The sequence below is a fragment of the Staurois parvus genome, unplaced genomic scaffold (assembly GCF_062004578.1).
Source record: "Staurois parvus isolate SC_StPar_1 unplaced genomic scaffold, SC_StPar_1.0 ptg002155l, whole genome shotgun sequence".
NCBI lineage: Eukaryota > Metazoa > Chordata > Amphibia > Anura > Ranidae > Staurois > Staurois parvus.
In genome coordinates this window covers 229816-245162 of record NW_028319951.1, presented here as the reverse complement: position 1 = coordinate 245162, position 15347 = coordinate 229816, and the positions used below count along the sequence as shown (strand labels likewise).

General features: G+C 43.1%; 1 protein-coding gene across 1 annotated transcript in view; it reads right to left on the bottom strand.

Annotated features, from left to right (window-relative positions):
• The window catches only part of AGBL5 (AGBL carboxypeptidase 5), a 160131-nt gene that overhangs the window by 12917 nt on the left and 131867 nt on the right, over nt 1-15347 (bottom strand). Inside the window, exons 14-15 of the mRNA XM_089665235.1 lie at nt 5522-5643; nt 1020-1063 (exon numbers count right to left, since the gene is read on the bottom strand). Coding sequence (XP_089521361.1) covers nt 1020-1063; nt 5522-5643 — 166 coding nt within the window. The remainder of the gene's footprint in view (nt 1-1019; nt 1064-5521; nt 5644-15347) is intronic.

Here is a 15347-nt window from a genome sequence, read left to right as displayed (position 1 = left end):
CATCCATCCTCCTAGTACAAATCTCCCCCAAAAATGTCCCCTCCAGCACAAAATCCCTCCAATGATCCCTACTAACACAAATCCTCGCCCCTCAAATCCTCCTTCCAAACACATATCCCCCCTCCTAGTGCAAATCCCCCCAAAAATTTCCCCTCTAGTATAAATCCCTCCAATGATCCCTACTAATACAAATCCTCGCTCCTCAAATCTTCCTTCCAAACACATATCTCCCCTCCTACTACAAATCTCCCCCCAAATTTCCCCTCTAGTATAAATCCCTCCAATGATCCCTACTAATACAAATCCTCACTCCTCAAATCTTCCTTCCAGTCACATCCATCCTCCTAGTACAAATCTCCCCCCAAAATTTTCCCTCTAGCACAAATCCCTGCAATGATCCCTACTAACACAAATCCTCCTTCCAAACACATATCCCCCCTCCTACTACAAACCTCCCCCCAAATTTTCCCTCTAGCACAAATCCCTCCAATGATCCCTACTGACACAAATCCTTGCCCCTCAAATCCTCCTAACACATATCCATCCTCTTAGTACAAATTTCCCCCTCTGAATCGCCCCTTCTAGCACCCCCCCAAATGCTCATTGCGCCCAGGGCAGCCGCCCTTCCTGCTCGCCCCTCAGCCCTGTGTGTGAGGGTGTGCCAATGGGTAACTCTGGTATTGATAAGGATGGAAAGAATTCATAATCACCTTTTACTGTCTACTTGGACCTGCCAAAATAGTGTTCCGGCAATACTGCATTGTTACATAATCACTGCTGTAGGACAGTGATCACCAGGTAGAAGAGAGCACATTCATCTCCCAGACACTGCAGAAAGCAGCAACTTTAAGGCGTCTTCCTTTACAGGGCACCCACCATGTCACAGTAATGAGGAGCATTTACATAAAAAAAACGAATTCCTAAACTCCCTTTTCTTCCATGCAAGAGATCAATTCTGTATAAAGCTGTTGTGGTTGGAGTGACTCTTTAAGGAGAGACAAGAAAAAATTAAAAGATACCTGGAATAATCTGTGCTATGGCTGTTACTTCTTTTCTGAAGGCTCTAGAAAAAAAAAAGAAAGAATATAAAAGAAGAAATTATATATACAGAAATGATAATGAAATTACAACCTGTATCATGTGTCTCCAGGAATGCTCCGTAAAAGTTGACATTTAATCTGCTTAGAATTGCCTTTTCCTGGTTCCACCTTTTCCCCTCATCAATGTGCTAATGAAATTGTTAAAAAAAAAAAATCCTTACTTACTTTAGACTTAGTGATGTCATCACTGGGTCGCTGTGCATCTCTATGCAATGCAAGCAAATCATGGCTGGTGGGAGGGGCCGGCAGGGTGCTGTACACAGCTTCCTGGAAACATCACAGTACTCCTCTTAGTCCTGATGCAAGCAGTGGGCTTGGGAGGAGTTATGCAAATATTTACCAGTTCCCGACTGCGATATAGCCAAAACATGGCTACAGCACGGTTGGCTAGTTCTGGGAGGATATCCATGGACACCCTTCCAAAACTACACCCCCCACGTGCCCCCCTTGGGCATGCACTGTGCGCCTTCTGTGATCGCTATGTCCTTCGGACATAGCTGATCACCTCCAAGTTAAGGGCCAATCAGAGCCAACTTTTATCATGTGACAAGCTGTGTCCAATCACAGCTGATCATAGTGTAAATAGGGAATTCCAGTTGTCGGCAGTCCCCTCCTCCCGCTGACCGCACGTGAGGAGAGGGGAGCCGGTAAGCAGCATTACTCAGAGGGACATCTACACTGATCATCAGGGCACTGATCCTCAGTGTAGCTCCATAAATGCAGCCAATAGTGTCCATCAGTGCCCATCTGTGCTAATCTGTGCTGGCTATCAGTGCCCATCTGTGCTGGCTTTCAGTGTCCATCTGTGCTGATTTTCAGTGCCCATCTGTGCTGGCTTTAAGTGCCCATCTGTGCTGGCTTTCAGTGCCTCCTCAGTGATGTCTGTCAGTGCCCATCAGTGCCGCCTCTCAGTCCCGCCTATCAATTCCCATCAGTGCCACCTATCAATTCCCATCAGTGCTGCATATCAGTGCCGCCTATCAATGCCCATCAGTGCTGCCTATCAATGCCCATCAGTGCCGCCTATCAGTGCCGCTCATCAGTGCAGCCTAATCAATGCCCATTACTGAAGGAGAAAAATCACTTTTTACCAAACTTTATAACAGAATCTAAGAAAACCTTTTTTTTCAAAAATTTTGGTCTTTTCTAGTTTGTTTTCGCAAAAAAGTAAAAACCTCAGTGGAGATTAAATATCGACCAAAATAAAGCTCTATTTGTCTCCAAAAAATGACAAAACTGTAGTTTGGGTACAGTGTTGCATGACCGCACAATTGTCATTCAAAGTGTGAGAGCGCTGAAAGCTGAAAATTGGCCTGGGCAGGAAGGGGGTAAAAGTGCCTGGTATGCAAGTGGTTAAAATGCCTTGTTGGATGGGTGTCAGTCTGGAGGAGTGGATGTAGCTAGCAAGGCTGTGCTTGCATGTAGATCACGCTACACATGTGATGCTGAGCCTCCATAACTAAACTAAAATCCATTGAATGACAGGTGCGGGTGTTTTTACAGAACACATTACAAAACACAGCAACACGTTACGTTTGTTAATGTTCAATAAAGTTTTAAAGAAAAATGTAAACAATGCGTAACTCACTCCCACAGGAGTAAACAAGTCTTCATAAACTATATTTACAGATGTTCGTTTTATACAGATACCAGAATATAATATTTTTTCATAATAGTGGGCTTTTAATTCAGAAGCAAAAAGGCCTGCAATGCCAACATTGTCAAGAAGTTTACAGCCCATGGCACTGTAGCTAATCTCCCTGGATGTGGACGAAAAAAAAAAAAACTGATCGAAGATTGCAACAAAGGATTGTTCAAATGGCGGATAAAGAACCTCAATCAACTTCCAGACAAATTCAAGCTGACCTTCAGGCACAGGGTATACCTATGTCAGCTCTCACTATACGTCACCATCTGAATGAAAAGGGACGCTATGGTAGGAGACCCAGGAGGACTCCACTGCTGACACAGAAACAAAAAAAAAGCCAGATTGGAGTTTGCCAAAAATTATCTGAGGAAGCCAAAATCCTTTTGGGAGAATGTGCTGTGGACAGACAAAACAAAATGACAGCTTTTTTGTAAAGCCCATCATTCTACTGTTTTTGGAAAAAGCAATGAGGTCTTTAAAGAAAAGAATCCAGTCCCTACAGTCACACATGGTGGGGGGGTCACTGATGTTTTGGGGTTGCTTTGCTGCTTCAGGCACTGCATGTCTTGATCATGTACATGGCATTATGAAATCTGAAGACTACCAAAGAATTCTGGGGTGCAATGTAGAGCCCAGTGTCAGAATGTTGGGTCTCCATCAGAGGTCATGGACAGCAGGACAATGACCCAAAGCACACATCAAAAAGCCCCCCAGAAATGGTTTCAGACAAAGCGCTGGAGAGGACTGAACTGGCCAGCAATGAGTCCAGATGTCAATCCCATAGAGGTCCTGTGGAGAGATCTCAGAGCAGCAGTTAGGAAAAGGAACCCTTCCAATCTGAGAGACCTGGAGCAGTTGGAGAAAGAAGAGCGCTCCAAAATTCCATTAGACAGGTGGAAGAAACACATTGATGGTTGACAGAAAGCCATTGATTTCGGTTATTTTTTCCTAAGGGGTGTGCTATCAAATATTACATTTGGGTGCCAGTAATTTTGTCCAGTGCAGTTGTGCGTGGAATGTGTCAGATTTGGCTTTTCATTTCTCCACTTTTTTTGTGTCATACCAATACAAACAAAAGAAATAAGCATGAGAATGCCGAAACATTTGTAATTGCAACAATTTTCTGGGCAAAGTCGTATCTGACAGAAATGCACGGGTGCCAATATTTTTGGCCATGACTGTACAATAAGAAATTAAAAAAACAATCAAAGACAAGTCATGATTGCAACTAGGTGACTCAAATTTCAAAAACCAATAGTTTACTACAACACCAAGACAACTAGCATTTTTAGAAGGCCATCAGTGGCAGTCTCCATTGCTCTTTGTGACCTTTAATGGTCAGGTGTATGTGACTCCCGTCTATCCCTAATTGTGTCCCGATTACACAGAGCAGGCATGCAAAATATATAGAACCACGCACAGTAGTCCCTGTGGAGGTTACATTCTAATATCCCCGACACCTGTCTACAGGAACGTATGTGCTATATATTATATTGGCAAAAGTAGGTGGACATTTGGCCATCACACTTTTATGACTTTATTGGACATCGTATTCCAAAACCATTGGTATTAATATGGAGCTGGTCCCCCTTAGTGACTATAACAGCCTCCACTCTTCTGGAATAGCTTTCCATAAGATTTTGGAGTGTGTTGGGGGGAATTTGTGCCCATTTAGCCAAAGGACCACTTGTGAGGTCAGGTTCTGATGTTAGATGTGAAGGCCTGGATTACCATTGGCATGTATTGAGCTGGTTTTAAACAGAGGGTAGTCATGTCTGAAAAGAAAAGGACCTTGTTACCGGTAGAGAAGAGCACAATTGTCTAAAATATCTTTGTACACTGCAGCACTAAAGTAGAAGAAAAGACTTTGCAATAACCCAACTGGTTAATGTTGACTTCCCATTGCTGTGGTAACCCCCCCCCCCATATCTATTCTTATAAATCACTATCTGAATACTTTCCTTTTTAAGTTTTTCTATAAAGGTCTTGTGTCTGCAAAGCTATAACTAGTCTGTGTTCTGTGGAAGGCCAACAACGCTGTTGAATCCCATTTGTTGGCTTCCATAACATTGTCAGACAGGAAAACGTTCCGCCAGATGATGAGAAAGGGGATGGAGCCATAGCTTTGCAGTCATGTGACCACACAGAACGTCCTAAAACAATGGTATTCAGATAGTAGAAAATATATGAGGGGGTATCAGAGCAATGGGGAGGCAACATTTAACAGATGGGTCATTGTTTAGACTTTCCTTCTATTTTCACATTACCCTTCACTAGAAACATCTCAACTCAATCCTTTGGAAGAGTGTCCTCTGGTCACACATTGTGCATGTGTGCTAGTGCAGGGGCGGACTGACCATTTGGAAACTCGGGCACTGCCCGAGGGCCGGGGGTCAGTAGGGGGCCCATGAGATACCCCTGGTACCTTTTTCATAGGCTTTTTTGTTTGGGCAAGGACACGGGGCCCCATGATCCCCTATTGCCCGGGGGCCCCATGAGTTGTCAGTCCGCCCTTGTGCTAGTGACATAGGTTTCTGTTTGCTTTTGGACAGCAAACCTGCCAGGTCTCTAAAATAACCATTTGGGGCGTGATTCACACATATCTTCTCCAACGCATGCTCCTATCATAGTTAAAAAGGAGCACACACAATGTTGCCAAGCTCTCATCCAATGACCCTACAGGAGTCTTTATGCCTTGCTGAAGGAAACACACATACATCACAAGAAGAACATACAAGCTGCATGTACGGGAGGTATTCCTGGTGGGTTTTACCTGGATGAGGCTGACTCCGGGGTCTGGGCGGATGCGAGTCTTGCTGATGTCTCCTTCCCGTGAGCCTTTCCTGATTTGTACTGAGTTCTTTGTCTTGGAGGTGAGGCCGGTGAAACCGCTGCCTACACGAAACACAAGCGCAGAAAAATATGTCACCGCCAACAGCATTCATAATGTTATAGTCCAGATAGTTTTAACACAATGCCCAAATGCTGTTACCATGGCAACCACATTATCGCCCCATCATTTCCTAACCAAGAAGGATAATGGATGATAGAGGATATAGCACTCTTTTAGACGTAGCTAGCAGTAGTTAATCACATTCAATTGGACTTGTTACCCCTGGTTCACATACAGTCATGGCCGAAATTGTTGGCACCCTTGATATTTTTCCTGAAAATCAAGTATTTCACACAAAAAAGGTATTGCATTAACACATGTTTTGCTATACACATGTTTATTCCCTTTGTATGTATTGGAACAAATATAAAACAGAGGCAGAAAAGCAAATATGACATAATGTCACACAAAACCCCAAAAATGGGCTGGACAAAAGTATTGGCACCCTTAACTTAATATTTGGTTGCACACCCTTTGGAAAACATAACTGAAATCAGTCGCTTCCTATAACCATCAATAAGCTTCTGACACCTCTCACCCGGAATTTTGGACCACTCTTCCTTTGCAAACAGCTCCAGGTCTCTCTTATTGGAAGGACACCTTTTCCCAACAGCAATTTTAAGATCTCTCCACAGGTGTTCAATGGGATTTAGATCTGGGCTCATTGCTGGCCACTTCAGAACTCTCCAGCGCTTCTTTGCCATCCATTTCTGAGTGCTTTTTGACGTATGTTTGGGGTCATTGTCCTGCTGGAAGACCCAGGATCTTGGACGCAAACCCAGCTTTCTGACACTGGGCCCTACAGTGCGACCCAAAATCCTTTGGTAATCCTCAGATTTCATGATGCCTTGCACACAGTCAAGGCACCCAGTGCCAGAGGCAGCAAAACAACCCCAAAACATCATTGAACCTCCACCATATTTTACCGTAGGTACTGTGTTTTGTTCTTTGTAGGCCTCATTCCGTTTTCGGTAAACAGTAGAATGATGTGCTTTACCGAAAAGCTCTATCTTGGTCTCATCTGTCCACAAGACGTTTTCCCAGAAGGCTTTTGGCTTACTCAAGTACATTTTGGCAAACTGTAGTCTTGCTTTTTTATGTCTCTGTGTCAGCAGTGGGGTCCTCCTGGGTCTCCTGCCATAGCGTTTCATTTCATTTAAATGTCGACGGATAGTTCGCGCTGACACTGATGCTCCCTGAGCCTGCAGGACAGCTTGAATGTCTTTGGAACATGTTTGGGGCTGCTTATCCACCATCCGGACTATTCTGCGTTGCAATCTTTCATCAATTTTCCTCATCCGTCCACGACCAGGGAGATTAGCTACAGTGCCATGGGTTGCAAACTTCTTGATAATGTTGCGCACTGTGGACAAAGGCAAATCTAGTTCTCTGGAGATGGACTTGTAACCTTGAGATTGTTGATATTTTGCCACAATTTTGGTTCTCAGGTCCTCAGACAGTTCTCGTCTCCTCTTTCTGTTGTCCATGCTTAGTGTGGCACAGACAGACACACAATGCAAAGGTTAAGTGAACGTCTCTCCTTTTTATCTGCTTTCAGGTGTGATTTCTATATTGCCCACACCTGTTACTTGCCCCAGGTGAGTTTACAGGAGCATCACATGCTTGTAACATTCTTATTTATCCGCAGTTGTGAAAGGGTGCCAATACTTTTGTCCAGCCCATTTTTGGAGGTTTGTGTGACATTATGTCGAATTTGCTTTCTTTCCTCCCTTTTTTTGTTTTGTCCCAATACACACAAAGGGAATAAACATGTGTATAGCAAAACATGTGTTAATGCAATACGTTTCGTGAGAAATACATGATTTCCTGGAGAAATATCAAGGGTGCCAACAATTTCGGCCATGACTGTATATGCGGCCGCGCGAGCCGCGTTTTACGCAGGTACGAGAGCCCATTCATTTGAATGGACTCCCATGCCCCGGGACATGCAGGGAAGAAGTCCCTGCACTTATTTGGAAACCGCAGCCCGCATGGGCACTTGCCCGTGGGTCTGCATTCTTCTTTGTGGGTGGTGCAGCTGCACAGATTTTTGTGCGGATCCGCAGCGGCACCACCCACACATATGTGAACCTAGCCTAATGCAGGCCATAGATGGGGAAAAAAACGGCCGACTTTTCTTTAAAAAAATGAAAAATTGGTCGCTCAATCGGCCGACGTTACCAGGAACGGTAAAAAAAAAAAATCGGCCGATTTTCATCCCGTCTACAGCCAGCAAAAAGTGTCTCTGCAGAGAGCTCCGCTATTTCTTTGACAGTTCTTTGACATTTATAGCGGCTGCAACAATGAATCTATTTGTATCCATTTTGGATACAGATGTTTTTATTCGGAAACAGATACATTGTTGTAGCCGCTATAAATGTCAAAGAACTGTCAAAGAAATAGCAGAGCTCTCTGCAGGGACACTTTTTGCTGGACTTGAATTCTTCTTCTTCATCATCCTCTTCTTCATCTTCTTCATCCTCTTCTTCTTCTTCTTCATCCTCTTCTTCTTCTTCTTCATCCTCTTCTTCTTCTTCATCCTCTTCTTCTTCCTCATCTTCTTCTTCATCCTCTTCTTCATCATCCTCTTCTTCTTCATCCTCTTCTTCTTCATCATCATCTTCTTCTTCCTCTTCATCATCTTCTTCTTCCTCTTCTTCTTCATCATCATCCTCTTCTTCTTCATCCTCTTCTTCTTCATCCTCTTCTTCTCCTCCATCCTCTTCTTCTTCTCCATCCTCTTCTTCATCCTCTTCTCCATCCTCTTCTTCTTCATCCTCTTCTTCATCCTCTTCTTCTTTTTGTCTTCCTCTTGCAGGTCACTGCTCATGCGCAGATTTTTTTATCGGTAAAAAGATCGGCCGATTTGCCCATAATTGCCGCGAAAATCGGCCGATCTTTTTCCAACTTTACCGATGAAAAAAAACTGTCAAAATACCTAAAAACGGCCGACCTATTAACCCACTAACGATCCGAAAATTGGCCGATTTTATTTTCGGACGAAAAATCGTCCGATTTTCGACCCATCTATGGCCTGCATAAGTGAAGACGTTTTGTAGCCACTTCTTCAGTTCCAATGAGTGTCAATGACTTTATTAGGTACACCTGTTCAATAACTTGGTAACACAAATTGCTAATCAGCCAATCCCACGGCAGCAACTTAATGCATTTAGGCATCTAGACGTGGTGAAGACGACTTGCTGAAGTTCAAACCGAGCATCAGAATGGGGAAGAACGGGGATTTAAGTGACTTTGAACGTGGCATGGTTGTTGGTGCAAGACGGACTGGTCTGAGTATTTCAAAAACTGCTGATCCACTTGGATTTTCACACTCAACCATCTCTAGGGTTTACAGAGAATGGTGCGATAAAGGAGAAAATATCTAGTGAGTGGCAGTTGTGTGGAGGAGAATGCCTGGCTGATGTCAGAGGTCAGAGGAAAATGGGTACACTGGCTGCTGCGACATTCAGATGGTGGGGTCAGAATTTGGCGTAAACAACATGAAAGCATGGATCCATCCTGCCTTGTATCAACCGTTCAGGCTGGTGGTGGTGGTGTAATGGTGTGGGGGATATTTTCTTGGCCCTAGCAAGGTGGACCTAATAAAGGGGTCTATGAGTGTGTATCCCTACAGGTAGCACAAGCATGTGAATCCAATTACCATGGAAAGTGTCAAAGCAGATAGGTTACCCTAGAACACAATACGAGGTATGAAAGTCGTAGAACCACCTTGTTCTAGTTACATCATCCCATTCTTGGTGACAGAAGGTCTGTATATGTGGTAATCTTTTGAATCATGTGGCTGAAGACGTGAATTGTTTTCAAATGGTAGACATGTTAAAATGGCATTATACTGTATGTGGCCGACAGATGGTGTTGGAGGACCCCGCCCCTGTTCAATAGTAATGTTCCAGTTTGACATAGATTGCTTCTTTCGTGTCTTTTGCAAACCAGTTGTCCTCTCTTTCCAAAATGTGCACCTTGCTGTCCGCAAAAGTGTAGGAAGACTGCCAAATTTCGGCCTGTAGAATTTGCCTCCTATGATGAGCCATTCATTTTTTGAGGCACAAAAGGTGCAAGTCCTTGCTCTCTACACTGCACTGCCCAAGCCAAGTTCCTTTGTTAGTGTTTGGGTGTTGGGACTTTAACCCCTCGCCTACAGGGCACTTATACCCCCTTCCTTACCAGGGCCAATTTTCAGCTTTCAGTGCTGTCACACTTTGAATGACAGTTGCGCGGTCATGCAACATCGTACCCATATTAAATATTTATCATTTTTTTTGAGACAGATAGAGCTTTATTTTGGTAGTATTTAATCACCTCTGGGATTTTTATTTTTTCTTAAACAAACCAAAAACCACTGAAAATTTTGAAAAAAAAAAAGTTTTATCTTAGTTTTTGTTATACAGTTTTGTAAATAAGTGATTTTTCTCCTTCACTGAAGTGCACTAATGAGGCTGCAGTGATGGGCACTGATAGGCTGCACTGATGGACACTGATAGGTGGCACTGATAGGTAGCACTGATGGGCACTGAGGATTCACTGGTAGGTGGCACTGATGGGCATTGACAGGCATCACTGATGGGCACTAAAAGGCAGCACTGATACATGACACTGATATATGGCACTGACTGGCACTGATAGGCGGCACTGACTGGTAGCACTGATAGGTTTTTGGCATTGATGGGCATTGATAGGTGGCACTGACTGGCACTGATGGGTGACATTGAAAGGCAGCTCAGATGGGCACTGATATGTGGCATTGATGTGCACTGGTATGCACTGATATGTGGCACTGATGGGCACTGGCACGTGGCACTGATGAGCACTGACTGCTGGCACTGATGGACACTGACAGGTGGCACTTCTGGGGCCACACTGATCATCAGGGCACACTGATCATCAGTGCCCTGATGATCAGCGTACATGTCCCCTCCGCGGAAAGCCGATTACCGGCTCTCCTCTTCTCTGTCAGCGTGACAGCTCGGGAGGAGAGAAATGCCGATAACCAGCATTTCCGTGTTTACATGTGATCAGCTGTGATTGGACACAGCTGATCACATGACCGAGTGGACATCTTCGGCTCTTTCCGTGATCCACTGTGTCCGAGGGAAACAGCGCACCGGCGATCGCCGGGCTGCACACTCCCTAAGATGCGCAGTGAGAATGGAAGGACGTCATATGACGTCCTATCAGAGAGAACCCCCTTGCGCCCGTCATTGGACTATATGGCGGGCAGAAGGTGGTTAAGATATACAAGCTTCTATCTCAGTATAATGCTGAACAACACAGTGAGGCAAAGGGGAGATTTACTAAAACTGGAGCACTCAGAAACTGATTGGCTACCATGCACAGCTGCACCTGATTCTAACTTCAGCTGGTTTAATTAGGCTTTGGCAATAAAACCTGGAAGCTGATTGGTTTCTATTCAGAGCTGCACCAGATTGTGCACACTCTAGTTTTAGTAAAGACCTCCAAATGTGTACCAGCTTCTGTTCCCGTGTATTGCTGGACTTGGAGAACACAGGGGAGCAATGCTTGTGAACCACTTGACCTCCAGATGATTCACCCCCTTTCATGACCAGGCCATTTTTTTGCGATACAGCACTGCATTACTTTAATTGACAATTGCGCGGTTATGCAACGCTGTATATAAATGAAAACTATTTACTTTTTTCCAACAAATAGTGCTTTCTTTTGGTGTTATTTGATCACCTCTAGGTTTTTTTTTTTTTGCACTATAAAATGAAAATAAGAGAGCTTCATGGAATGGGTTTTAGTGGCCAAGCAGCTGCATCCAAGCCTTACATCACCAAGTGCAATGCAAAGCTTTGCCCCTGGACTCTAGAGCAGTAGAGACGTGTTCTCTGGAGTGACCAATCACGCTTCTCTGTCTGGCAATCCGATGGACGTGTCTGGCAGTTTCCAGGAGAACGGTACTTGCCTGACTGCATTGTGCCAAGTGTAAAGTTTGGTGGAGGGGGGATTATGGTGTGGGGTTGTTTTCTCAGCGGTTGGGCTTGGCCCCCTAGTTCCAGTGAAGGGAACTCTTAAGGCATCAGCATACCAAGACATTTTGGACAATTTCATGCTCCCAACTTTGTGGGAAGAGTTTGGGGATGGCCCCTTCCTGTTCCAACATGACTGCACACCAGTGCACAAAGCAAGGTCCATAAAGACATGGAGGAGCCAGTTTGGGGTGGAGGAACGTGCCTGAGTCCTGACCTCAGGATAGAACACCTTTGGGATGAATTCGAGCGGAGACTCCGAACCAGGCCTCCTCCCCCGACATCAGTGCCTGACCTCACAAATGTGCTTCTGGAAGAATGGTCCAACCTTCCCATAGACACCCTCCTAAACCTTGTGGACGGCCTTCCCAGAAGAGTTGAAGCTGTTATAGCTGCAAAGGGCGGGGCCAACTCAATATTGAACCCTACAGACTAAGGCTCCGTTCACCTATGCAGTTTGCTTTTTGTCGGTTTTGCATGGCTTTTTGCAGTTTGTTTTGCGTTTTTGACGTGTTTTTACCGCATTTTGTTCAGTTTTTCTTTTTAAAGTGGAATTTTTTTGGCTGGGCAGAAAATGCAAAAGGCGTAAAAAAAGCACTACCATGCATTTCAGCAGATTCTCCATCGAACGCTGCTTTTTGCTTTTAAAAAAGTCCCTGACCCTTTCCAAAAACACAGCAGCTCAAAAAAGCATAGATGTGAACATGTTCCATAGGAAACCTGTTAAATGGACTGTAGTGCGTTCCTGCAAAATGCACAAAAAAAATGCATTGGTGTGAATGGGATGCCATTAAAGTTCATGTGCGTGCAAAGGCAGGCGTCCCAATACTTTTGGCAATATGTCTTACCTGGCAGGCCTGTAAATGAATGACCCGCAAGTTGAATGTTTGAACAGGAATATAGAGTTTGTTCTGTGTATGTATTTTTATTGGGTTGTGAACTAAAAATAAGTGTGAAAATAGTCCAGTACCTAATTATAATAGTAACAAATTTAAACAAATCCAAAAAAACTAATAAAAACTGAATACGAAATTCAAATCAAATTTGAAAATAAAATTGAATTAGAAAACAAATGTGAAATATAAAAATATTGCTATTACGGATTTCCTTCAAAGACTATGTATATTAGTGTAAGAATAGCGGTCTTGCAAAATTTGAATTTTAAATAGATTATAGAATAGATAAAAAATAAAATAGAATAGGAAAGAATTGAAAATAAAATAACAGAACAGAATAGAAAAAAATTGAGTAGAACATACTAGAATAAAATAGAAAGAATATAACCATCTTCCAAAATTCAAATTTCAAACAGAAACCAGCTATACTTCACGATGATTTCAGATCAATTCGATATTTTCGATTCAAATTCAACTCGAATACTTTGAATCCGCTGTAAAAATTTGAATCCGGTCAAAAACAAATAAACAAAACAAATTTTGTTACAAATGCAATTAAACAAAATTAGTAACTTAACGAATCAATCTGAAACAAAACACATTTTTTTGTTTTGCTCATGTCTACCAGCCCTAAAGGACTTCTGGGTATATGTATCTTACCTGGCAGGTTTGTAATTGAATGACCCACATGTTTGAAAAGGAATGTAGAGTTTGTTGTATGTATATATTTTTATTAGGTTCTAAAGTAAAGTCCTCCACACCAAAGATACGGTTTATATTTTTACTAGGTTCTAAACGAAAAATATGATTGAAAATAGTCCGTCCAGTCCGTAATAATATGGACCAAACTTTGTGGACACTCAACCATCACACTGATAAGGCTTTGTTGGACCTACCATTCCAAAACCATGGGCATTAATAAGGAGCTGCCTCCCGCTTTGTGGCTATAACAGCATCTACTCTTCTGGACTTTCCACAAGCCTTTGGAGCATCTCTATGGGGCTTTGTACAGATGTGGGATGAGAAGACCTGACTTAGTTTGCACTGAAATATAGCCCAAGGGTGTTCAGTAGGGTTTGAGGTCAGGACTTTGTGCAGGCTATTCAAATTCCTCCACGCCAAAGATACGGTCTATATTTTTTATTAGGTTCTAAACTAAAAATATGTTTGAAAATAGTCCGTCCAGTCCGTAATAATATGGACCAAACTTTGTGGACACTCAACCATCACACTGATAAGGCTTTGTTGGACCTACCATTCCAAAACCATGGACATTAATAAGGAGCTGCCTCCCGCTTTGTGGCTATAACAGCATCTACTCTTCTGGACTTTCCACAAGCCTTTGGAGCATCTCTATGGGGCTTTGTACAGATGTTGGATGAGAAGACCTGACTTACAGTTTGCACTAAAATATAGCCCAAGGGTGTTCAGTAGGGTTTGAGGTCAGGACTTTGTGCAGGCTATTCAAATTCCTCCACGCCAAAGATACGGTCTATATTTTTATTAGGTTCTAAACTAAAAATATGTCTGAAAATAGTCCGTCCAGTCCATAATAATATGGACAAAACTTTGTGGACATCCAATTATCACACTGATAAGGCCTTGTTGGACCTACCATTCCAAAACCATGGGCATTAATAAGGAGCTGCCTCCGGCTTTGTGGCTATAACAGCATCTACTCTCCTGGACTTTCCACAAGCCTTTGGAGCATCTCTATGGGGCTTTGTACAGATGTGGGATGAGAAGACCTGACTTAGTTTGCACTGAAATATAGCCCAAGGGTGTTCAGTAGGGTTTGAGGTCAGGACTTTGTGCAGGCTATTCAAATTCCTCCACGCCAAAGATACGGTCTATATTTTTTATTAGGTTCTAAACTAAACATATGTTTGAAAATAGTCAGTCCAGTACATAATAATATGGACAAAACTTTGTAGACACCCAACCATCACACTGATAAGGCCTTGTTGGACCCACCATTCCAAAACCATGGGCATTAATAAGGAGTAGCCTCCAGCTTTGTGGCTATAACAGCATCTACTCTCCTGGACTTTCCACAAGTCTTTTGGAGCATCTCTATGGGGCTTTGTACAGATGTTGGATGAGAAGACCTGACTTACAGTTTGCACTGAAATATAGCTCAAGGGTGTTCAGTAGGGTTTGAGGTCAAAACTTTGTGCAGGCTATTCAAATTCCTTCACACCAAAGATACAGTTTATATTTTTATTAGGTTCTAAACTAAAAATATGATTGAAAATAGTCCGTCCAGTCTGTAATAATATGGACAAAACTTTGTGGACACCCAACCATCATGTTTTGGACTGGGTCACCGACAGACCATTTACCGTGATCTACCAGTGAGTCAAATTGATATAGAATTACGTGCACGTGGAAGTAAGACACTGACACTGTTTGCAGTTTGTCACCCAACCATCACACTGATAAGGCCTTGTTGGACCCACCATTCCAAAACCATGGGCATTAATAAGGAGTAGCCTCCAGCTTTGTGGCTATAGCAGCATCTACTCTTCTGGGCTTTCCACAAGCATTTGGAACATCTCTATGGGGCGTTGTACAGATGTTGGATGAGAAGACCTAACTTCCAGTTTGCATTCAAATGTAGAACTGAATATTGTGTGCTTGAGCGATAAAGAGATCCCATTACCAGCTTACCAGCTTTACAAATTTCAGGTATAAGCACAGAAAAACCAGATATTTTAAATGGTTTCTTGCAGTTTTTTTTGCTTTCTGTCCATAAACTATGTTGTATTCACTTGCAATATGCCTCTGAGCTCACTACATAAC